Source organism: Lissotriton helveticus, chromosome 7 (genome assembly GCF_964261635.1).
Source record: "Lissotriton helveticus chromosome 7, aLisHel1.1, whole genome shotgun sequence".
Taxonomy (NCBI): Eukaryota; Metazoa; Chordata; class Amphibia; order Caudata; family Salamandridae; genus Lissotriton; species Lissotriton helveticus.
The window spans coordinates 1,270,082,300-1,270,108,342 of record NC_136068.1 but is presented as its reverse complement, the minus strand read 5'-3'; the positions used below and the strand labels follow the sequence as shown (position 1 = coordinate 1,270,108,342).

Sequence of the window (26,043 nt, the reverse complement as noted above, 5' to 3'; positions counted from 1 at the left end):
TGCATGGCATAGAATAGGGAGAAGGTTGCAGACTCCGTTACTGTATACAGCTCGGATGCCACTATCTTACCATCCACAGGTTGCGCTCCTTCAGGAGGTGGGATTCCAACGACTGTCATCGGCTGAACATTCGAACGTGGGGTGATCGTTTCCGCGACGGAATATTCCGGTCTCGAGAGGACTTCTTTGGGGAACGCGCACATAACCCTCTGGAATTATTTTATTACCTACGGCTACGAGAAGGCCTAAGAGCCTTATTGCCGGAGTACCCTCGTGAACCCCCCAGTGTAGCCCCACTTGCAGTTGTGCTGAATAGCACTGATGGAGCACATCTAGTGTCTAATATATATAGATGCCTGCGAGAGGACCTACCTGTTGTGGAGAGTGCGGCTAGGGCGCATTGGTCATCGGATTTTGGCAGGGAAATCACAGACGAGCAATGGGAGTACTGTTGTGACTTGTCGGGAGCGGTGATGTCCAGCTGTCGCTTTAAAATTATACATTATAAGTTCCTCCATAGGTTGTACTATACGCCTGTTAGGAAGGTTAGATTCGGCCTGGCCGACTCGGATAGGTGCGAGAGATGTGGTCAGGAAGGGGCGGATTTCTTCCATTTAGCGTGGAGTTGTCCACGAGTACAGGAGTATTGGACGCAGGTTTGTGAGGGTATCTCCCTTATGATAGATGCTGCTTTGCCACCGAAGATGTACCCCTAATAGCAGAACAGGTTTAAACTTACATGCCATGTCTTGAACTGGGATGGAAGGGGAGGAATGCTATATGTCTATGCTGTTACTGGTTTATGTGATGCGAGGCTTAAAACCTGATCGCTGTTTTTTCACTATGTGACTATACGCACGTGAAGATGTGACGGATATGTGGGTCCATGCCTAATGAGTCTTGCCCACTGTCACGATCCTTTGCCCCGATCCTTAGTTACTCTGCTGTAAAATGTGATTTCAATTTCCTCTCAATTGAGAGACCCTAATGGATCATATGCTGGATGATTACTGTACTCCCTTGCCTACTGAAGTGTTGACCTGATTACTGGTTTCATTGTCCCACGTCCCGTCTTGCCGTTAACGATCACCCAAATGCAGATTCCCTAGTGTTTAGACCTGTTATGATTGGACCACTACATTACTGTGTTTCTGTTGACTACCCCTGACTGTCCTTCCTCTATATGCTCATAACTGATAAAGGTCCCAATGTGTTAATGTATGTGTATCGCTGCCGGCCGCATATGGTTGTAGGCACACTGCTGTGTATTTGCGATTGAATGACAATAAAAGTTTATAATCCAAAAAAAAAAAAAAAAAAAAGTCACGCAGGAATGCTTTCCAAATCAGCATGTCCTGTCTGACTTCGCCGGACAGCCTGGTGTGATAATGCTTCTCTCTGAGGCCTGACATGGCCTGAGCGATGGTGCGGGAAAATGGGCGTGCCATTGGGATTATGCGCAGTGCGAAATTCAGCTGACCTACTACCTGCTGTAACTGATGCAGTGTAACCTTATCCTTGCTGAGGCAGTGTTGCAACGCCACCCCGAAATCCTTAACCTTGTCTGCTGGTAGTCTAGACACCCCTTGTACCGAATCTAGTTCAATCCCCAGGAATTCAATGGTAGTGCTCGGACCCACTGTCTTACCGGGTGCCAAAGGCACGCCGAAAACCTGCATAAGGGTACAAAACTTTGACAGAGCTGCCCCGCATTCCCCTGAGCCTGGTGCACCTAGAAAAAGAAAGTCATCAAGGTAATGCAGCACCCACTGGTGCCCCGAGTCACTCCTGTATGCCCACTCCAAAAAAGAGCTGGATTTTTCGAAGTAGGCACAGGACACTGAGCAACCCATTGGCATACATTTGTCCACGTAGTACTTCCCCTGGAATTGGAAGCCCAGCAAGTGGAAATCTGAGGGGTCCATCGGCAGTAATCTAAAAGCGGACTCAATGTTGGTTTTTGCCAGTAAAGTTCCCTGACCTAAGGACCTGAGCATGTCTACTGCCTGGTCAAAAGATGCATATTTCAAACTACAAAGTGTGTCTGAAATGGCATCGTTCACAGAACTGCCCTTTGGCGCTGAAAGATTGTGGATCAATCTGAATTTGCCCAGCAATTTCTTAGGAACCACCCCTAGAGGTGAGCATACAAAATCTTCCATTGGGAAGTACTCAGAAGGTCCTACCACCCTACCCAGGCTTACTTCCTTCTGAAATTGTGCTGCTGCTATACCTTCATTGGACCTAACAGAGAGCTGGTTCCTCCAGTGTGCCACCCCATTGTAGCCCTGGGCTGGAATCCTGAAACCCTCAACAAACCCTTCTCTGATCGTCCTGGCTGCTTTAGGGCAATTGTACAATTCTAACCAGGGGATCATGGCGCTAACGTTAACTGGGGATCTAGCCTTTCCTAAATGTTCCATTCTATTCTAGCTTTTTACCCCTTTTTCTCTGGATTTCTTGTGACACCTGGACTCTGGGTGGGACGTGTTACCAAAGAAAGCACAGGAATGTTTGAACCTACATGTACCTGGCGCTCTGCTGCTGGATCTTTTGTTATAATCGAAACAGACACCTTTTCTACCTGTGCTCCCTGCTTTCCCCATGAAACCTCCCCCCCCACCCTCCCTCGAGTTACCGGCGGGGCCTGCCTTAAAGGGCTGAAACCGTACACTGTCTGGTGTCATCCGGTGACCCCGCATGTTGTCTGTTGAGCCTTGATGTTTTAAATGAATAAACATATCAGCCTGGTTCCATGTTTAAAGTTGGGTCCTGTGACTTAGCCCTCCTAAAATCTTTATCCTATTCCTTGCACCCATCACCCCCCTTTGTTGCGTGTGCGACGGTGATCCTATTCTGGTAACATGCCATCTCAGACCCCACCTCCGGAAAACGCTCTTACAGGACGGCCATGTATATGGTGAAACCCTGTATCCAATTGGCCAGGTTCTCCTCAACCCTGTATTTCAGAATTATGTTTGACCACTCCTTGTGATGTGTTCATTCCTTGTTCTTCCTTGCCTCTTCCCTTTATGCCTCGTCTATCAACAGGGAAAAATGCTAACATAAGCCCCTTTCCATATCTTCTCTTTAGTCTCTTTAGACAAATGCCACCCCAAGTGTTCCCTCCCGGAGCGCATTTCCCCCAAGCCCAGTGGAGGCAATGTCGCACTTGTACCTGCTGGTGCTGCTGCATCAGCCAACTTGCCCCCTTCTGTGTCCTTTGTGTTGCTGACTGCTACCAGGACAGGGCGCCTTTGGCACCGGAGGCCGGTGCCGTGGCACTGGGAGTTGCACCCCCCGCCGGTACCGCCTGCACCTCAACTGACTTCCCTTTACTCAAATCAGCCATTAGTTTCTTGGCTCTTTCAATTGTTTCGCCCCCGCCGCAGGATGCCCCCGCTGCGTGAGACCAATTCCCCACCGTCTCCAACCATGGGAGCACAGCTGCTAGGTTGGATGCTATGTCCGGCTGTTCTGGCGTGGCCCCCCCTTGCCCTTCCAATTGAGGGAGCATGGGGACTGTTAGCTCTACTGGCACTGTGTTATTTGAGCCCTCATTGCCCTGAGGGCTTAGCGTAAGAGCAGGTGGCACCTGCACCGCCTCACCTGGAGCCACCCCTGTGTCCCCCCACCCCTCTCCCGTCTGGCCTGTGCCTGTTCCGCTTTGGTAATGGCGGGGAGTAGGTTTTAGGCGGAACAATCGTCCGCCTGGGCCTTCCTTCTGGCACCTCTGGGCCCTCCACCTTATCTTGTAATCTGTTAAGGGTCTGCCCCATTACCTGTACTTGCTGCATTAAAGCCTCCAGCAAGACGTCCGAGCGCGAACGCTTCTCACTCCGTCGTACCTTAGGGGCCATGGCAGATGAGACTTCTGATCTCGGAACTGCCCGTACGCAACCTGTAACACGCGTAGACTGCAGCCCCCGATAGATGACTGTGTCACCTCTTACCTTCAAGCAGTAGCAGCCCCAGCCAACCCTTGCACCCATGCAACCAGAGCCATGACCCACTGGCTAACCCAGTAGGCTCAGGTGAGCCGCCCGCTCAAACCCTCTGTGGCTCTCTGTGGCTCTCTGTGGCTCTCGGAAGTGATGAGATGCTGGCTAGCCGGTGGTGTCCAAACCAGGTTCCTCCAGTGTCCAACAGCGACCTCCCTGCATGGGCAACAGCCTTGTCCTCCCAGCAATGATCACTGTGACTTACTTATACTGGTTTGGCTGCGCACCTCTGACTGTCCCGCACCCAGCTACCACCCTTTTAAAGGATCCCCTGCCAAGTGCCACACTGGGTACCAGATGAATAAACCACACAGCCTTGTTGGGGCTATCAGCATTATAAATCACGTAGCGCACTATACACTTCGCTAAAAACAGCTAACGTAAATCACCAAGCCGCACGCGTTCACCACAGCCCCCAGCTTTGACCTTTAAGTAAATGTGCACATGCGTTCACCAGAGCACCCAGCTTTGCCCTTTCAATAACTGTGCTGCCCCCGATGATGTTCGCAACAGCCCCCCAAGCGTGCGCTCCCCACAGAGGCAACACGCGCCTAAATTCAATACAGTATTTCGGTTATTACCGGCAACACTAAATACTGCTCGCAGTGATAAGAAGCGGGATGTCGGGCACTCATGCTATAAATAGCACCGTACTTCGAGCTTAGCGAGGATGACGTTGCCCCCACTTCCGGGATTGAAACATTTGCAGCACACACCTAACGAAGCTCAGTAACCTGTTTACTGGGCCGTACGCGGGTCCCGTCAGACTTACTCACCGCTGCGCGGTACTCGACGACTCCTCGGTGCGCCGCCAAAGCCGAGCAGTCCTGTAGGAAAACACAGCAAAAAACACTCGCTCCGCTCCTCCTCGCAGTGAATCGAGGCTGACTCCTCTCTCAGCCAACCGCCGGGTACACTTGCAAGGGGCGAAAAAAAACAGAAGAAATTCTCCTCCCACGACGCGATGACTTGCTCCTGTTTTACCACGTACTTCCAACCTGCAAATATAAAAGGAAAAACGGTGGCGGGCCCTCGGCTGGCCTGGTGGAAAAATCATGTGGGTAGCAAGAACAAGAAACTGTTCTGCTCTCCACTGCTCCCTCATAAAGGGGGGCGCCCAGGCTGACCGGTCCAGACGGGTCTGTCTGGACGCAGGCTGGACGTTTGGACCGGAAGCACAGAAGTGCTTCCGGTTCAAATGTGCCGCCTCTTTGTTGATTGGTTGCCAGACGGGTGGAAGCGCCGCGTCATTGATGATGCGGCCTCCCCCCCCCTCTCCTAACCCCGGGGACTAGTGCGACCGTCATAATGGCGTCACTGGCTATGCTAGCCCTCGCCTTCCCCAGCTTCACATGAATCACTTAGTTACACTTTACTTAACGCAAGATCTTTTGTTAAACACAAATTGGATTTCACCGAATTTTTAGGTACAGCCAGTTTGGATATTTATATTTGTAACTGAAACTTGAGCAGACCAAACATCCAACCCGGATTTGTCCCAAACAATTATGACTGAATATTTGATTCTTTGTACTGACAGAATAGGTAGGCGGGTGGGGTAGTATAACCCAAAAAAAAAGAAATTCCTAAAAGGGTCATTAAATGGGAAGAATGGAAGGATAGTAGTAATTGGTCCCTGCTCCCGGGGAGGGCTAGACACAGTAAGAGACATGATGCATGCCATGAACAAATGGGAAGAAATATCAGGAGAGTGACGGTGGAGCCAGAAAATGTGAAGCCTATTGGCGGGCTGAAGCCCACAGAGTATACACAACATGTCTCTTTCAGGACAGTGCATGCACTGTCTAGAGCCAAGACATAAAAAAATAGATGCTCAGGGTCCCATAACTAAGGTCCACACGCAGCCCAAATTGGACTAACCACAACTCCTGATAATCTTAAATCTGACTTTATTCACTGCCAAAGAACCTTACAACAAACCATCTGTTATGTCTAAGAGAATTTAAAGGTACAATCAATTGCTAACAGCAAGTAAAATAAACCACATAGCTATTATCTCACTGGTTGAGCAGCAAAGCAAAAGACTAAGGAGTATAAGAATATTTCTATTAGCTGGAATGTATTTTATGTTTATTGTAAAGCGCGTGGAACCTGTGGGTTTGTTGTTGGAACGTTTTTAAGTGTTCTCTGCGCTGTTGGTTGAGCAGTAAAGCTAAAGGGAAGCATACGAGGAGTCTCCGTATTGTAACCTAGAATTCAGTTGAGCCAGTTCCTTAAAAGAACAGTAACAGGTGCTTGTTAATACAGTTTGGTGGGCACCAGAGCAGGGGCTCCCAGAGAAGTGAAAATGTTTTGTAGTGAAACCCTCTTTATTTTCTAGGATCTGTAGTCCTTCTCACCATCTGGCTGCTTCAGTCAGTTGATGAGCCCCATTCGTTTCTGGAAGAGACAAGGGGCTTGCAATTTATCAATGGTGTCCCACCACAGGACAAATTATTTTAAGGCCTTTCTTGGTCAGAAAAGAGCAGTGACATAATCACATCGGTGATTATTTGTGCCTGTTACCAGCATGCAGAAGCAAGGTAACTGGAACTAGTGATGGAGAAGAGCATTGTTTATCCATGATCAGACTAAAGTCAGAATCATCTAGTAAGAGAACTGGCAGGCACCTGCATGCTTGGTGTCCAAGACAAGCCCCATTACCTTTCAAGAATGACTCGCACTGTGAGTGCAAATATTGAATATTTTTCCGAAACCTGTGACTTACAAAACAAAATGTTTTCTTGTATTGGCAGCTGGATCCCGATTTGACCAGTGAGACTGCTGTGATTCTGGGGCAAGGGAATGTGGCTCTGGATATTGCTCGCATCCTTCTGTCTCCAATCGATCTGCTTAAGGTAAGTATTTAGCAGGGCACACATACCCAGGTGTGTAGCGTCCTGTATTATGTTTTTCTGTGTCATCAGTGCTGCTGCTCTCCTCACGTCCTACACTCACCTGGTTCTGACTATTCTCTGTGGCAAACTGATCTTGCAACCTCTTGTGAGTTATTAATTGAACTCTCTGTGCACAACAGAGTGATCAAGCTGACCCTTCCAGAGGTGCTTAATCTTTTCTAACATTATTTATGTTTCTACGAAGAGTGAAGGGCCCACAGTGTTGCTATAAACATGCAGAACAGTTGTAAAACAGAGTATACTAGAGAAAGGCAGGAACATTGAATAGTAACATTTTAATCCAGTGAGTCAGAAACCAGAAAGTTGAGTGTAAAAACAAATAGTTTCAATCTGATAAATTCAAGAGGGTATTTCTTAGAAGTAACTGTGATCCTAAACGTGGTGTAAGAGAGGAGCGTGGTTGTGCTGGCTTTTGACCTCACAGTCACAGTGAAGTGTTTGTTACTCTTCAGTAATTCTCCAGGTTTATGCTAGAAACTGCTTTAAAAGTGCTAAACATGAAAGCACAGGTTATGTGGGCTCTACTCTTCACCAATCACGATGGAAACACTCGCGGTATGGGATTGTGTGACGAGGCTTTACCTACTTTCCTTCGCCGCTCACGCCTATTATGGGTAACCCACCGTTTACTGGTTTCCAGCTCACAGCCTTCTGTTGTAAGTAAAATAATGCTCTTGATAAGCTTCTTAAAGATTAGTAAAAAGGTTTAATGACTAGAGTAGAAGTTAACGCTACATCTCTCCAGCTGACTAGACTTCAACTGGCAAATCTGGAATCCCCCAACCTTGATGACGCACATAAGAACATTGGTGGGTTCTACATAGAACAGCTGGATATGAACATAAAAGAAGGGCTAATTAGAACTATGAATAAGCAAGGATTATATTTACAACACATCTCCTTCCCTTGGAGTAAATGTATTTTACATTGAAATAAAGTATATTCCTTTCATGAGAAATGTGACAAAGAAATAGAATTCAATGCTTAACACAAATAGTCATTCAAATAAACAGGTGGTCGGCGTGACCTTAAGCTCCTAGCATTGTTAGACACTGATGGATCACTCCCAAGTAGGTCACCCCCCGGAACCAGATTACTCATTTGGTGTGAAGCATCTCCATCACCTTCCTCTCTCCTACATCTAATGGAATCACGCTTGGTGAGATCATCTTGAGTGGCCAACATATACCCACTATTGAACAGAGCACTTCCACAATTATCAACACACTTTGCATTTCCCTTTTGATACATAGCAATCCTTCTATAATTCCATTTCTCACCATTCTTTAACACCACATAATGTGGATGAACTTGTTCCACTAAGAACGGTCCTCTGTATTTAGTGAGTCCCTTTGTAATTCTGCCTGGCTTAACCTTAACCATATCTCCCACTGATATTGGGACACTGTACATATTCTCTTTGTTATCATTCAAAACTGCCTCATTATAATTCTTTAGCCAAGAAGGAACTAGCTTAGTTCCAGGTCTCCTTCCTCTCATAATTTCAAATGGAGACTTTTTATCTACATTGTGGGTGGTGGTTCTGTACGCCCAGACCATCTCTTGTACAGTCTCATCAGAAAAACATCCTGTGGAAATAGACATCTGTAAAATCCCTTTAATGACCCTATTGACTCTCTCACAAAGACCATTGCCCTGTGGGTTATAAAGTGATGTGCGATGGTGCTTAATACCACATCCTGACAAAAAAATCCTGCATCCTCTTGGAAATCAGTTGTGTTCCATTATCTGTTATGATAACAGACGGAACTCCTTCCTCATTAAAAATATTTTTTAGAAAACCTATCGTGGATTCATTAATAATGTCCTTAACAAACTTTACTGTTAACCACTTAGAATATACATCAATCAAAACCATGGCAAAACGACTATGAAAAAGAAGCTCATCCATGGGACCTATGAAATCCAAGCATATACTATGCCAAGGTTTGTCTGCAGAAACAATGTGACCCATTTCTTGAGTGGGGAACCACCTTCAATCTTTTCTCACCTTCTTTACAGCTCGTACACTTTTCTACCCACAACGCTGTCTCAGAATCAATGGCAGGCCACGAAAAAGGAGTTTTAACTCTTCTTTGTGTTAGAGTTTGTCCCAAATGTCCCTCATGGGCTAACTTCACAATCCTTGATCTTAGAGAAAATGGCGGGATGAATTTATCGCCCCTCATCAAAATGTCCTCATTAACTACAGATAGTTCTTCAATAACTTTCAAGTAAGGTCGTACCGGTGGTAAAACACAACTTTCTCTAGTAGCGCCTTTTTGCACTAGATCTATCACCTTAGCAAGAACAGAATTGTCTTTCATGCCAGAGGACCACTCTTCCTTTGTAAATGAACCTTCACCCACAGATAACATATCTAGAATATATGCAACGGCTACCTCTTCATCCTTTTCTTCCAGACTCACAATACCACCTGAAGCTGGGAGTCTTGACAGACAATCTGCCTGCACATTTCTCCATCCTGGAATATAAAACATTTCAAATTGATACTCCTGGAGCCTCGAAGCTAGCCTTAACAACCTTGGTGAACCCTTACCTGCACCACCTGGAGCCAGGACACTAACTAAAGGTTTATGATCAGTATAGATTCTGAATCTAGTGCCCCATAAATAGGTTCTGAAGTATTGCGCACCCCAGGCGGCCGCCAAAGCTTCCTTCTCTATTACTGAATAATTCCTTTCCGATGATGACAAAGGTCTAGAGGCAAAAGCAATTGTCTTATCTCCATCCCAGTGTCTCTGTAACAGAACAGCACCTATTCCTATGTTACTCGCATCAACAATCAAACTTGATGTAAGCTTTATATCAAACGGTGTTAAGACTTTGGCCTCACACAGTTCCTTTTTAATATTCTTGAAGCAAACCATATGCTCCTCCTCCCAAACAAATTTCACCCCTTTTTTCAACAAACTTCTTAAAACTGCTGTCTTCTCAGAAAAAATCTTCACAAACTTTGCATAAAATTCTATGAGACCGATAAAGGATCTCAATTGATCTTTATCTGATGGATATGGAGCCAACTCAATTGCTTCTAACAGATTTCTCTTAGGTTTGATGCCCTCAGCCGATATACCATAACCCAGGTATTCTATCTCCTCAACTAGAAACAGACATTTTTCCTTCCTTAGTGTCAACCCTGCTTCTTGAAGTCTATTCAAAACACAAGTAAGTGTCTCAGCAATATTTTTCCCAAAAATAAGTATGTCATCTTGAAAGAAAATAGCTTTTTTGATCCCCTTAAATTTCCGTGACCATCCTCTGAAATACACTGGCCGCAGAAATTAGACCAAAAGGTAACCTCGTAAACTGAAAAGTGCCCTCGCTGGTAATGAATGCTGTTAAGTGTTTTGATTCTTGATGTAAATGTACTTGATGATAGGTACTTTTTAAGTCCAGTTTTGTGAAAAATTTAGCACCTTGTAAGGTGGTAACCAATTCACCTATGTTAGGCAGGGGAAAACATCTGCTACTACACATTTATTCAAGGATCTGAGGTCAACACCGAATCTTATATTTTTATCTGCCTTCTGCGTAATCGCAACCGGAGAAATCCAGCTGGAAGCTTCTACCGGTTCAATTACTCCTCCCTGAAGCATTTCTTCAATGACTTTCTTGACTTCCTCCCTTACCACTAAAGGTACTCTTCTGACCTTGTGCTGTATAGGTATGGAATTTTCTTTTAAAATAATCATGGGCACATTTCCCTTCAGTTCCCCAAATTCCTCTTTGAAAACACTTTTAGCATTTTCCAGAATTTCAGTGATGTCTTGATCTTCCACCACCATGACCTTAACATCTGCCCTCAGATTCACTCTAATGTTCAGATCATATCGGTGCATCCACCCCAAAATTGCCGGACCATCTTTTGAGATATACACTTTACAATACGTTGATCGATGTTTGAAGCAAATGTTACTATCAAAGTAACCTATAACCTCTATACTTTCCCTCTGATAACCAGTGGGATTTATATCACTCTCAGATAATAGTTTGGTTCCCAATATGTCTTTGAACAAACATTCTAAACTTATAGTCCACTTCGAACCTGTGTCCACCATGAGAATAATAATGTGACCATCTATAATGAATTCCGCTTTTGGCCTCTTCTCCCTCTTTTCATTAACAGTGTTGATTTCTTCCTCACCAACCACTAGTATCTTATTTGTCTCTCTTTTGATCTCGAGGTTGCCATCTTCTACATACGCAACTTTCCCTTTTACCTTGCTTTTGCACATTTTTGTGAAATGCCCCAATTTCCCACATTTCAAGCATTCCTTATTATTTGCGAAACAAAATTTAAATTCAGCAGAGTGAGCATTGCTACCACACCTGTTACAAATTCTGTTTTGTCCTCTTGCAATATAAGTTTTCTTTTGAAAATTATTCCCTCTTTGCTTCACGAAACCTACTGCACCCTCATCACTATTTGAACTCTCGTTCCAATTTTTCACAGAAACCTCTGATATTTCTTGTTGAGTACTATCTTTCTTTAGTTCCTTCATACACCTCTCAGACTCCTCCACTACTTTTGCCAATTCAATTGCCAATTTTAATGAAGGATTGTTTGCAGCCCAGAGTCTTTCCTGGATCTTCCTGTTGTTGCACTGAACAATTAATTCATCACAAATTAATTCGTCTGCTATCTGACCAAATTTGCATTTTATAGACCACTCACGCCACCGGGCTACAAAGTCATCTATCGACACTTCATTTCTCTGTTTATTTTTATAAAATTTGAATCTGTTCATGACTATGTTTTCCTCTTTCGCAAATCTTGTTTCTAATCTTAACACTGCCTCCTTGTATTCATCCAAGTCTGATACACTTCCAGATTCTAGAACTTGTGGAAGATACTTGAATATTCGTTGTCCTTCTTTACCAAGAGGAGACAGTAGTAACGCTTTTTTCCTTTTCGCTGAAAACTCTTGACCATCTAAGGCCTCAATGTAATTATCGAACATTACAATCCAGTCTTCCCAATTAATTGTTGGATTACCAGGTTCGCTCATAAATTGTGGTGGAAGAGCTACATTAACTTGTTGAGCCATGACACTAAATGAGTATTTTGTTTACAGCACAAATTAAATTTAAATGAATACATATACATGAAATCTATATATATATTTCTATACACTTTTTGTTATAATATTGTTAGTTTTAATAGTCTAGCCTTATGAGTTATGAGTAAGTAAATAAATTAATCAGCAGACAGTAATAACCAAGTCACTGTTAACATTTGTTAATATATATTGGGATCAAAGTTCAGTTTTTAAAGTGAGTGCATTACTGATGTGGTTTTAACTCAATATCATGTGTAATACACTTCCAGGTTTAGAGGTGAGTGTATCACCGATTTATCTTCTTCTGTGCTCTAACTCTTGGAAACAAAACAATTAATTTAACAAAGTACAAACCAACAGGTGCGCGTGTCACCGAGATAATGCACGCTTAATATTTTTCGATAATTATTTTTCCTTCTGTTCGCTTTGCTGCCTCCGTTTTCTTTCTGTCGTTGCTATGACAACTTTCAAGCAACCGGAAGTGTTTCCGTTTCTTTAAAATGGCCGACTACGTCTTTCGTAATTACACGCCTGAGGTTATCACATGGTGACGACACTCATCTGATGCATAAACTCCTGCGCATTGATCGCGTGCTGTAGTGAAAACGTCACCTCCTGGCAACGCTTTGAATGATAACAATAGCACAGCTCTTACCGCGATTGTTGCATTTCATACGTCACCGCCTAGATCCGACCTGGATACCAATGGATAGATGGATGACATCACCGCAGCTCACGAAAAACGCTGGAAACAGCTTCTATAATTCTTCACTCGGTCAGTTTACCTCTGCTCAGTTCCACAACAGAAGCAGCAAGACTCGGTGGGTTCTTAATTTTTCCCTCGATGTAACGTCCATCTACTTCTCCTTAAAAAGTATTTCTGTTGAAAATGTTCTTCTTTGTGTGGTCAGAACTTCAAAAATAGTCGCCAAATGTTGTAAGTAAAATAATGCTCTTGATAAGCTTCTTAAAGATTAGTAAAAAGGTTTAATGACTAGAGTAGAAGTTAATGCTACATCTCTCCAGCTGACTAGACTTCAACTGGCAAATCTGGAATCCCCCATCCTTGATGACATACATAAGAACATTTGTGGGTTCTACATAGAACAGCTGGATGTGAACATAAAAGAAGGGCTAATTAGAACTATGAATAAGCAAGGATTATATTTACAACACCTTCCAGGCTGACACGGGTCGGCTATGAGTCTATTGGGCTGTAGTTGTATCAGGCATTCCCTTCAAGCAATTGAAAATCACGTATGTCATCCGCGAGTCGGAGTGCTTTCATTACCCGCAGATCTGACATTGGGTCACTCACCCCAGGATATGGGAGGGAGCTGGAAACCACTCACCATGTTTGAAAAATGGCAACGTCTAAAAAATAACGACAGACGCACAATCCTTGAACTTTACGGCCCTCTTTCCTGAACCCCCCCCCCCCCAACAACATAGGATACATGAGCGAGACAGACACGCTGTGAACAAGAGCTTTTACACACACACAAAGAGTGGAAAGACATACATCACTGTGCCCTTTACACAGCTACTAACACCTCGAGCATGCAAACTGCCACCAGGATTGCGACATGTTGGTATCTCACACTGGCCAGACTGGACTCTATTTTACACTTGCTTTGTGCTTGCCTGAAGCTCACACCAGATTAGGATGTTGTCTTAGCGGATATAGACGTGTACTCTGAAATGCAGTTACCATTCTTTCCAGCCTACATCATATTGGGGCTCTTCAGTGCTCTGACTTTTCCGCCTTAAGATCGCAGCGAGGAGAGCATATTTGTCTTCCCCTCGGCATTGCCTTACTATTACACAGACAAAGTCCCACACACATGAGCTGGTTGCATAGCCTATGACGCATGTTAGGCACGGAGCAGATGGCCCTCTCCATGACCCATACATCAGACTCAGTCATGCGATATGAACTCCGTTCACAGAGCTGCTTTCAGCTGAATTCTGCAAACCGACTTGCCCCAAATACCTCATAAAGCTGCGCCTGTCAGCTCCAGCAGCCCAAATATACAAGACAGCCGGGCACTAGCAAATACGGGAGGATATGGCTGGGGACTTACTGGGACACAAGGAGTGAGTAGGAGGGAGGGAGGAGCCAGGGGGTCTTTGGGGTAAGTTTGTTTTCACTGTTTACTCATGCAGTTGGTATCTCTGGGTGGGCCTGTGGTGGCTATGCCCTGATGGTGCATTGCTTGTCATTCTACTTTGTAAACTCAATAAAATAGATTTTAGCCATAACGTGTTTAAAAAAAATTGGACTACCAAGCATTAGTAAAATCAATACATCTACTACTGTTGATGCTATCTAATCAGATAATGAAGATAAACCGCCTACGTTGGATCGCGACGGTGTGAAACCTTAAGCCTGTGTGAGACTATGTGTCCCTAATGGCACTCACACATAATTGAAATAATTAGCATTTAAAGGAAAGAAATCCTCTGGAGTCAATAATAAATTGTAGACCATGAAGGTTTAATGAAATAATTTGAGGTGTAATACAGAAGGCAAACTAATGATTAGTCAAGATGCATAATAATCAATAGAAGGAATTAGCATAAGGTTTTATTAAATGCGGCAATGCAATGACATAAAGTCAAGGCAAAAATATTCTAAGTCTGAAGTGTGAGACAAACCACATAAGGTGAGCAAAGTCAAACGATTCACAATGCAGAATTTATAACGTCACATAACCAACATCGCAGCACTATCCTCTAACTGAATATTAATGTGCCTTATTCATATCTATAGTCATCTGATGTCGCAGTTCAAATCTAGTAAAAAAAAAGAAAACAATAGAATTGCAGTGCTATTGCAGGGATACCCTTGAATGTAGCAAAAGGCTTCAGTGTTAATTCTTGAGAATAGCATGTCAATACAGAGCATTCCATAGTGAACATTTTGGTTACGTGCGGTGAACAGAGCAATAAAAACACATGACTGTGTTGAAATCCAAGATGGATTAAGGCCTAATTGAGGCATAGGTGAGTCGAGCTCAGGAAAATACAGTTCTGACAAGTGCAGTCTTTTCGTTTAAGTGCAGACATTTTCATAATGTTAAGCACACATTTGTATTAAACCTTTACACTACTTACTGAAAATAATATTTGGGGGGATTGTGGCTGGGTGTGTGAATAAATGATGTCTGGGCAGGTAACCCCTATTTTTTTTACTCCCAAAAGTAACCTTAATTTCACACCCATTGATGGATTAGTCGGGGGTGGTGCTAAACCTAATTTTTATGAAGAAATGTGTCCTGAGAGGAGGCACAAGTCAGCATCTAAAAAATCCAACCAATTAAGTAAGGACAGACTCAGTAAGTGACCTCTGGGGCAGAGACAGACATTTACAATGATTTATTACAATGCAGAAATTATAAGGTGAAGATGAATAAAGAATCAATGCCATGAAGGCTCTCATTAATAGGACAATACAGAAATATGAGTGGAACTAAAAAATAATCTACGTTTCAATGGGCAGAAAAATCAATAAGTAATTGAGCTGCATCCCTAGTAGCTTCAGGAAATCGTCTGACTCATCCCCCTACCTGGGGTTTATGTAGTTATTTCTCATAGGAAAGCCTTAGTTTCCGTAAAATCATCATGGTATGAGCACCGGTGAAAATAATCACACTATTAGCAAATCATATCACAGTTCTAATAAACTTCATATTGCTTTCCCATCTAAGTACTATCCCGCTACATGAATATTGATTCTGCCCACTCTATGCCAGTGTCATCCGGAGATGGCAGGACAAACTAATTAGAAAAAAAACCATCCAACTATTGTGAATGAATGCAGTATAGTAAGCTATAGGAAGGGCCTTGAGAAACGGCAACATGACTGTGTCCATGTTGGAAAGTTTTCTTCAAGAACAGCAACAATGGAAATAAACATGACTCTGCTTGACTATACTGCATAAATAATGAACAGTGAACAAAATGGCATTAAGGTCTAGTTGGCATAAACCAGGTAAAGGTACTTCAACAAGTCAAAGCAAATTCCTTTTAATGCATTAGCACCATATCAGCATATACAGGTAAATTAGAGAGTAAGTCCATGTTCTGTGCGGTTTTGCTAATGCAGCATGGGCGGATTTTGCGGATTCGCAATCCGCGAATTTGCGGATTTGCGTATTTGCGGATTGCGAAACTCCGCGAAATCCGCGGATTTGCGTATTTTTTGGGGGTGTGTGTGTTCGCACGGGTTTCTGCAAGTTCGCGAGGGTTTTGTACAATTTCGCAAATTGCGAACTTACTTGTCGGGTCGCCAGTTTTGCGAACTTGTTGTTTCTACGTGCCCAGCCTGTTTGCAAGGCTTTCTTCATCACTGCCACCCTCTGTCACCACTGGCACTCTCTTTGGTCACCCATGCCACCCTCTGGCTCACCCATGTCACCCTCTGTGTCATCACAGCACCCTCTGGTTCACCAGTGTACATTATTGGGGCAAAGCAAAGCACTGCCATCCTCTGTCAACACTGGCACTCTGGTTCACCCATGCCACCCTCTGGCTGGCACACCCATGCCACCCTCGGTGTCATCACAACACCCTCTGATTGACCAGTGAGTGCACACCTGCTAAGTGCTTTAAGTTTTGCAAACAACAACACCTGCCCTGCCCCAACAGACATTAATGAAGGCTGGCACCTGCTTGTCTGCTCCCTTTCCTTTTTGTTGCAAATGCAATGTAAATTTTTTTTAACAGGATGCAATGGCATACTTGTAACTATTCTGTGACTGTCAGAGCAGGGTCACACAATAGTTGCAAGTAGGCAACCGGATTCTGGAGGGCCCCTTCAGGAAGCACTACAGGTAAATGGTTACAAATGATGAGCTCGAACTTTTGCACCTGCTCGTTGGTTTTGCTTTTGCAAAACTCGTTTTTCGGTAATTTCGCCCTATTCGCGAGGCGCGGCGTAGTGCGAACTCGCCCGTGGAAGCCGCGAACTCGTGCGAGTTACCCCAAGGTTGAGTATGGGCGCCGCCATTTTGTTTGCGTGACGTATTTCCGTTTCCGCCCGCTATGTGTAATCTCGCGCAATGCGCGCCTTGCGAATGCAAGTTCGCACGAGTTCGCGAGAGAAATCGCGTGCGAACTTACTTACGCGCACGTGATCGGGCCGCCATCTTGTTTTTCATTCATTCCTATGTGTCTGGGTATGGTGTTTCTATCCTCTGTATATCTCTGCCATCCTTTGCTTGTTTTAATATTTTTTTGATCTATTTAACTTATTTTCTATCCCTCTATTTTTCTAGATCTATATTTTTGTGTTTTAGGCTACTTTTGTTTACTTTTCAACTACTTTTTTAAACTTTTATTTCCTTCTTCCCTACTCTTATTCTTTTTCATTTTGTCTCTTCTTTACTGCTAACACCTGCCCAGAACATGGTCAAGACAGCTGTCAAGCTGCCCAAGACGGGCACCGCAGCCCGTGCCCGGCTCCCGTGTGGTCGCTTGAGGGCGGAAATGGTGGTGCCCCGGGAGATCTTCAGCCCTGAGGAGGTGGGCGCACTTGTTTTTTATGTGCAGCGCCGTCTCCCCAGGACCATCACGGCAGGCGGCAGGATCGCTGCTGGTTACACCAACAGCCAGGAGCGACGGAAGCGGTGGGGGCAGGTGTGCCGGGCCCTTTTTAAGATCACGGGGGTCCAGCGCACCTACAATCAAGTCACCCACCGCTGGACCGATATCCTGGACCGAGAGCGTGACCTGCTAGACGTGCTGGGAGTGGAGGTCCCCGGGCTTGGTATGTAGTAGTAGCAATTTTTTCATCACTCACTACTCTGTTTTTTCTCCTGCTCTGTGTGACTGTGTTATATTGCAAATGTTTGCTTTAATTTTTTTACAAAGAGCAATAATGCTGCTGGTGATTACATTGATAAGAGAGGTAAATTAATATTTCAAAATCTTCTGTGCATTTCAGGTGCACTGTTCTCCTTCTCTGTGCCGGTGCCACTGCTAATTTGTTTTCTATTTTGTGTTCATTTAATTGGGCTGAGTAATGTATGAGTGTATTTTACAGAACTGCGTAATGCTAGACACAAAGGGGCAGATTTACAAGCCCCTTGTTCCAAGTTTACACTGCCTTACCTGACGCACAGCGACGTAAACGTGGCGCATCCCTGCGAGTCATGTACAACGTGATCCATCTAAGGAGATGCGCCACGTGAAGGCCTGGCCCTGCGCCACAATGGGTGCGTTCCCACGCAAGGGGGGGGTGGGGGGGGGGGGGGGCGGTCAGGCAGATGTGTGCCTCGCAAAAGTGCCTGTGTGAAATCTACAAGATTTAACGCAGGCACTTCCGCGACGCTGCTATGTCAATTCTTTATGCCTGCTTGCTTGAAGCAGGCGTAAGGACTGATGCGGTATGTTGAGTATTGGGCAGCCCTGAGCACTGCTATAGTTGCATCGCGCCCGCGACGCGACTCTAGAGATGCGCCCCTCTTTCGTCACGAGATGCGTCACGCATCTGCCTACCCTTGCGCCAGGGTTTGCCGCATTGTAATAGCGGCGCATCTGCCGTGACGCAAGGTTAGTTTTGCGTTACGCATTTGTTCTGGTGCACATCTGGAGGTGTCCAGCTCAGAACTCGTAAGTATGCCCCTAAGTGTCAGATTAGCAATTACCTGCGCATCCCTGCAAAGTGTGCGGCACGCCAGCACCACCCATGGTGCGCCGTATTTACAATGCGGCACACCATGGTCCCAAAACGTCACCGAAGCGTTACGCATCGGTGCCGTAAAGGCGGCTCATTGATGGAGTTGCGTTGCAACGATGGCGCAGCTCCAGCAATGCTGCGTCAAGCCGTAAGTCTGCTTCATGCAGGCGCAGGGTTTCAGTGACGCATCATTGTCCTAAATGACTGATTGAAATTTTATATATTCCCCATAGCCACTTTTAGCATGCGTTCCTGCGCAGGAACGCCCTCCCTTGCGCTGGAATGCTCCCTAATGGCGCAGGGCTTTAGAATGGGATGCATCTCCCATATGCGTCACGTTGTTAATATACGCCACACCATGGCGCCTCTCTTGTTGTGGCGCTGCGTCACAAAATTGACGCAAGAATGGAGCAAAAGAGCTGCAAGGGGCTTGTAAATCTGCCCCTAGAGTAGAGGCTCAGGTGCAGTCCTTCCTTTGTAGCTCTCTTTTTGGATGAAATAGTAGGTTCTTGTTCTTTCTAAATGTTTGATTTGGTTGACAAGGACATCGGCAAGCAGCAATCATCAATGTTTTCTGTTAATTCTTTCATGTTGTACGTCAGGTCCGCCCAGGGGCAAGCGGACCGAAAAATCGGATGCAGTGGCTCCAAAGGAGGAGGATGCAGGCCAGGGCGGCGAGTGCTCCTTTGCTGGCCCCAGTAAGTTTTCATTTAAATATAGAGGACCTATTGTTGTCCAAGCATTCCTAATTTAATTGTTTCGAAATAGTGTTTAGATAGGAGCAAAATCAATAATCCTACTGTTGCAGGGACAATTCTCCACAAACCGAACTATGGACACCAAAGACCAGAGTAATAATATTTCAGAGTGGCGTGTTTGGCACACTGTATAAATAAACCTGGTAGTGTCAGCGGCACGGACTCCTCCTTGCAAAAATTGCAAAACTTTTCGCTCAGTCACTCTAGTCTGGAGGACTAAAAACCACAGAGTCTATTCAAGTTTAAAAGCTTTATTAAAAGTTTAAGTAAACACATATATTAAAATAAAGTTAGTTGGAAATGGAAAAGTGCTTGGTGCTGAGTTGATGAGTAATGGATTGGAACACATTTCTTGTGGTCGAGCCGAGCTTTCACCTGGTTAGAAGTTGATGTTGCTCTTGTCCTTAGAAGTCCAGTTTCTGTCTGTTCTGAGAAAAATAGTGTGTGTTAAAATTAAGCAAGCATTCAACAATTGTGACAAAAAAATGAAGCAAGACAACAGCTTTCCCTGGAAGGAGGGACATTTTTACTTTAGACTAGAGTAGACAGTCAATTAATTTTTCTGTTGTTTTCACATTTTTTCATTCATAGACCAAATACTAGTGGAGTGGTGTAATCTAACATTCTTAAATCTACTTTGTAGGTGGAACATCTGGTGGCGGGGCCAGCTCGGATGTGGTGGTCATCATTGACTCGGAGTCCGAGGATCAATCTGGGGAGGAGGCGGCGCTAGAGGAGTCGGACCAAGAGCAAGAAGTACAGACTGTGAGGAAGGAGACAGTGGCGGTGGCGAGTACAGGTAAGCTGGATCATGGTACTATCTGACTCTTAGATAGGATATGATGTGTATCCAGTGGTGGCCCAGTGACAAATTACAATATGGTAATTACAGCAGGCTGGGACCGACAGACAGATAGAGGCAGAGACAGAGAGAGAGGAAGACAGAAGGAGAGAGAGAGAGGGAGGGAGCCAGAGGGAGGGTCAGGGAGGGAGACAGAGAGAGAGAGACAGCGAGGTAGAGGGAGACACAGGGAGACATAAAGAGGGAGACAGAGAGAGAGAGAGAGAGGGAAACAGACATATCGCCTGGGCTTCTGCCAGATCTCTTTCATATGAAAGAGCATCAAACCAAGGATACAAGTGAGTTGTGGGAAGGGAAATGGTGATTCAAGCGCCCCCCTTGCCCCTCCCTGCGGACGCCCATGATACTGGCCTGAATAGTTTTGTACTGCTCTGGCTAGTTGCTAGTTGTACTGTGACACAACTTCCTGCTGAATTATTTTGTGTTAATCATATTCTTAAAGAGCATTGGTTACATATTATGTCTTTCTTTCTTCATATAGTTGGCAATACTAAAACCTCAAAACCGACGAGGAGTATGCTGGCTGTACTGGCCCGGCAACGGAGGCTGGAAGCAACTGTTGCCGAATATCGGCGGCTGGTGGAACTGGAGGGGGACGACACGCACTCCAGTGCATCAAATCTAACATCTACATCCTCCTCCGTGACCCCACGTTCTGCCGGTAAGCGCAGTGCTCCAGCGAACCGGAGCCGTGCTGGAAGACACCACCGCCGAGCAGCAAAAGCTGCACCTCGCAGTACTGTTAAGGGTCGCTTGCGCCGTGCACTCCGCAGAGTGTCCGACCTAGAGGCGGAGGTCCAGAAATGGAACAAATATCAGAATGTGGTGGAGGGCCTCCGCCTAGATTAAGCCATCCTCCAGGAGAAGTATGATGCCCTGGCCCTAAGGCATGATGCCCTGGAGGCCAAACTTAACAGCTTGCATCCCTAGAGTGTCCCTTGCCCCTTTTTTAGAGACTTTTGGGGGGTGGGAATTGGGAGTTGGGTTGTTTGGGGACTTTTGAAGGACTATTTATTTGTTGGGGTTAGGGAGGGTCTTGCGGGAGATTATTTTGTTAGGGATATAAATATACTTTTTCAAACTTTATCTGAGCATACCTGTTTTTTTACTACTTTTGAGCTTGGTGGGTGGTGGTTTTGCAGTAAGTTCATTTAACTGAACACTGTCATCGTGTTGGTTCACGTGCAATAGGCCAAATGTTTTCCAAAGTAAATGCCTGTCACAGAGTTTAATTCAAGAGCCCTAGTACTTTACTGCTCGTACCACTGTCACTCTCTCGCCTCTCCGAACACTCCATTATACTACCTCCCATCCAAACGCTTATCTTACCTGTAATTTGTGTTTGAGGGCTGGCTCCACCTGGAATTCACAGAGTCCTAAAGCGTTCTGCAGCAGGGCCCCAACTGGAGTTTCCCGGCGTGGATTTTCTGCAAAACAAAAGCAATCAACATTAGAAATGTGGCAGCGGTGCTCACACAACCCAAAAACCTAGAAGCCCCAGAGACAGCACCCCTGAGACAGGCAAGCGAGCAATAATAACGCCTACACGTTCACGTGCAATAGGCCAAATGTTTTCCTAAGTAAATGCCTGTCACAGAGTTTGTTAATTCAAGAGCCCTAGGACTTTACTGCTAGTACTACTGTCACTCTCTCGCCTCTCCGAATACTCCATTATACTACCTCCCATCCAAACGCTTATCTTACCTGTAATTTGTGTTTGAGGGCTGGCTCCACCTGGAATTCACAGTGTCCTAAGGCGTTCTGCAGCAGGGCCCCAACTGGAGTTTCCCGGCGTGGATTTTCTGCAAAACAAAAGCAATCAACATTAGAAATGTGGCAGCGGTGCTCACACAACCCAAAAACCTAGAAGCCCCAGAGACAGCACCCCTGAGACAGGCAAGCGAGCAATAATAACGCCTACACGTTCACGTGCAATAGGCCAAATGTTTTCCTAAGTAAATGCCTGTCACAGAGTTTGTTAATTCAAGAGCCCTAGGACTTTACTGCTAGTACCACTGTCACTCTCTCGCCTCTCCGAATACTCCATTATACTACCTCCCATCCAAACGCTTATCTTACCTGTAATTTGTGTTTGAGGGCTGGCTCCACCTGGAATTCACAGTGGGGGACTCGTCAACGTAAGTTTCTTCATTGTGCAGAATCCAGGCATCAGCATTATGGGTAATGGATAGGGTGAGTCTGGAGGAGGAGGACTCAGGATAGACGACCAGGACTGAGTTCTTGTCAACTAACTGTTGTGAACCTGAGGAATGCTGCGGCATCAAAATCAAGACAGTTCTGTTGATGGGCTTGTTGTTTTATTGGTTGATTACAGTTTTGTTGGGAATGTGATGAAGCACTTGCTAAAGAAAGACAGACACACAGGAATAAAAGTGAATAAGGAGGACTAATTACAATTAATGAATGATTGGTTCATTTTCAGAACTCGCTGTCAGGGAAGCAGAACTCGTCCTCATACTCTGCTAAATCATCAGTCGGGGTTACTTCTGGTAACTGAGGAGAACTTTCCTCAGGTAGGTCGGTGTCCTCTTCTTCCTGCGTGGATTCTCGTACTCTGTAATCTGGTGGTATGAAGTGCTGGTTCATCTTTATCAAGGTGAGCCGCTCCACATTTGCGGGCAAGAGGCGGGACCTTTTGGAAGTCAAAATGCCACCAGCAGAACTAAAAACACGTTCTGAGGACACGCTTGCGAGTGGGCAAGACAAGTAATTGATAGCCAGGTTGGTGAGCTCTCGCCATATTTTTCTTTTCCCATGCCAATACGCCAATGGGTCCTCAGTAATATTGACCTCTGTTGAGTCATCCAGATAGGCTTGCACCATTGAAAGAATGTCCTCCCGGATTCCTGTACTTTGCACTTCTGTGTCCTTTCTAGGACAAGGAAACCCTAGCTGAGTTAGCCAACCCGCTTCAGACATATCGCCTGGGCCTGGTGCAGATGATACGGTTGCTGGTGTGGTTAACGGCTCAGAGGGAAAGTCACTCACTTCTGCCAGAGGCACAGATGCAGAAGTGCTTTTTTGGGACGCCTGATGGCCTGCTGATTCACTAGTAGTACTGTCTTCTCCTACAGTTTCCTTCCGCTCTCTTTCAAAACTAATGGCTGAGAGCTAGCCAACCTTTGTACTCTGTAACATCCGATGTTTCAAAAGGAATTATTACTTTGCCAAACAATGGCTTTTTGTAACGTGGATCCAGAATAGTAGCACAAATGTAGTGCTGTTGTTTCTTGATATTTACAAGCCGTTCATTGCTAACTAGGCGTTGTAATAATCTCTGCGCCAACTCATGTGCTTCGTTCTTTCGAACGTCCTCTAATTGTGAAGACACCACCTTGACTTGGTGCTCGAGCTTCAGCAACAATGGGATAGCTTTGCTCAAAGAACAGTCCTTCCTGCTGACGTCACGCGTGAAGACCTCAAAAGGACGAAGCATGTCTGTCAGGCTTTTAACTAGCTGCCATTGCTCCACCGCTAGCATCATTTCTGTCGTATCACCACCCAGGTTGTAGAAATACTCATTGACTACTGGAAACAGCTCATGCAGACGCTCAAGAATGTAGAAGGTTGAGTTCCAACGTGTTGCCACCTCCTGGATAAGTGCTTTCACTGGCATTCTACGTTCATTTTGCTTGCGCCTCAGCTCCTTCCGGGCCTTAAAAGAATGGTTGAAATGTGTGCATATTCTTCTGCAGATGGTCAGTGTTTTGTCGACTGCAAGTTCTTTTTTCAAAACATTTTGCACAACAAGGTTGATACAGTGCGCCAAACACGGCACTCTGAAATAGAAACCGTCCTCCATGGCCTTAACTACATTCCTGCCATTATCTGTAGAAACATAACCAACCTTGCAATTTCTTGGGCGCAGCCATTGCAAGACCTTTTTGTTAAAGTCAGCCAAAATGTTGACTGCAGTATGACTTTTCTCCATGCCAAACATGGCTAATGTTGCATGTTTACGAGCACCCTTAAAAATCTCGACCAAGTCACCACCTGCATTTATCTGTTTTATAACCCCTGAAAAAGAGACCCAGTGTGCAGTGATGCACATGTAATCAAGGGCTTGGCAGCTGGTCCACATGTCTGTTGTCAGGTGTATAGTGTGAACAGCACTCTTCTGCAAAGCTGCCCCCACCAACTCAAGCACCTCTTTGTGTAGTGCTGGAACAGCAACCCTGGCAAAATAGTACCGGCTAGGAACCTTCCATTTAGGGGCCAATGTTGCCACGAGTTCAAGGAAACCCACACCTTCGACAAACGAAAAAGGGAGAAGGTCCACCGCTAGCATTTTTGCCAGCTTAGTGTTATACAGGCGTACAGTTGGGTGGTTGCGTTGAAATTGCGCATCTGAGGAGAACATGGCTGAAATGGTGCGCTGGACAAATTTACGGGATGATGCTGATGCCTTCTTCGACCCACTTCTGATCAGTGTTGACATTTTCCGCATTGGTGTGTCTCCCAGACTCTCAGTGTGCCTGCTATGTGTTACGGAGGGTGTGGTGCTGCCAGGGGTACTGGGTGCAACCGGACACATGTCTGACGCTTCTTCTACCTCCCCATCATCTTCAGATGAAACACCTACTATGGGTATATTTTGGCCACTTGCCCTTTGGGATCGCTTTCCCTTGACGTTTGCTAGGTGCGGAAACCATTCGACAGCGTGCTTTCTTTCAAGATGACCTATCTGGCCTCCGGTTCCATAGTTGGTACCAGTCTTACCACGGCTAACGCTAGTCTTACAAATGCAACAAACAGCTATGTTATCATACTTTTCATGGACACTAAAAAAGTTCCAAACTGGGGACTGGAAACTTCTGGTTTTGCCGCACGAGGTGATACTGCTGCCAATGCCAGATGAAGCAGTGGTGGATGAGCCTTGCAGACATCTACTGGGTTGTGCAATTATTGCAGCAACCTTACTTGAGGGAGTCGAGCTGGATGGAGTCCCCCTCTGGGGAGAAAATATGGGAGCTGTAGGTTTTGTTGAACTTGTGGTACTACTTGACTGCGTTGGTGGTACTACCAGTGGCACGTCGCCAGGGTCACGCTCAGCATGACGTCGGGATAGGGTATAAATGTCTGTCTGCTGCATGGCCGGTGTGGCTGGACTGACATGTGTGATGACTAGGTCATTGCTGTCATCCTGTTCAACAACATCAGAATGCATCACTTCATCAAGTCCGACGTTCGGATCCATAAGTATGAGCTTTCCGGGGCCCTTCCTTTTAACATGTGATACCTTTCGCAGCTCATGGTGTGCCTCCCTCTCAGACGTCAGAGATGGTTGCCAATCTAGATCCAGATCATCATCTGATGGAGCGGGGCTTGAAGAGGAACTTCTACACACCCTCCTTGATCTTTTCCTTGCTGGGGAGCTGGGAGAAAATGAATCATCAGGAGGAGTGGCTTCGTCTTCCTGACATGATACCCCGGCTCCAAAGTCAATTTCCTCCTGTGCCCCTACTTCTGGAAGAACAACCATTGTGGGCACTTGCACCGCTCCATGCGCCGCTACATGGGCATCTTCACTGACCTCTACTTGCAAGTCTCCATGGACCTCTCCTTCTCGGCCTTCTCCTTCTCGGCCTTCTCCTTCTCGGCCTTCTCCTTCTCGGCCTTCTCCTTCTCGGCCTTCTCCTTCTCGGACAGCTCCTTCTCGGACAGCTCCTTCTCGGACAGTTCCTTCTCGGACAGCTCCTTCTCGGACAGCTCCTTCT

The 26,043-nt window shown here is 45.4% G+C and overlaps 1 protein-coding gene across 1 annotated transcript in view; it reads left to right on the top strand.

Moving 5' to 3' along the window:
* Positions 1–26,043, top strand: part of FDXR (ferredoxin reductase) — a 414,311-nt gene that overhangs the window by 78,665 nt on the left and 309,603 nt on the right. Inside the window, exon 6 of the mRNA XM_078654476.1 lies at positions 6,758–6,859. Within this exon, the coding sequence (XP_078510602.1) occupies positions 6,758–6,859 (102 nt within the window). The remainder of the gene's footprint in view (positions 1–6,757; positions 6,860–26,043) is intronic.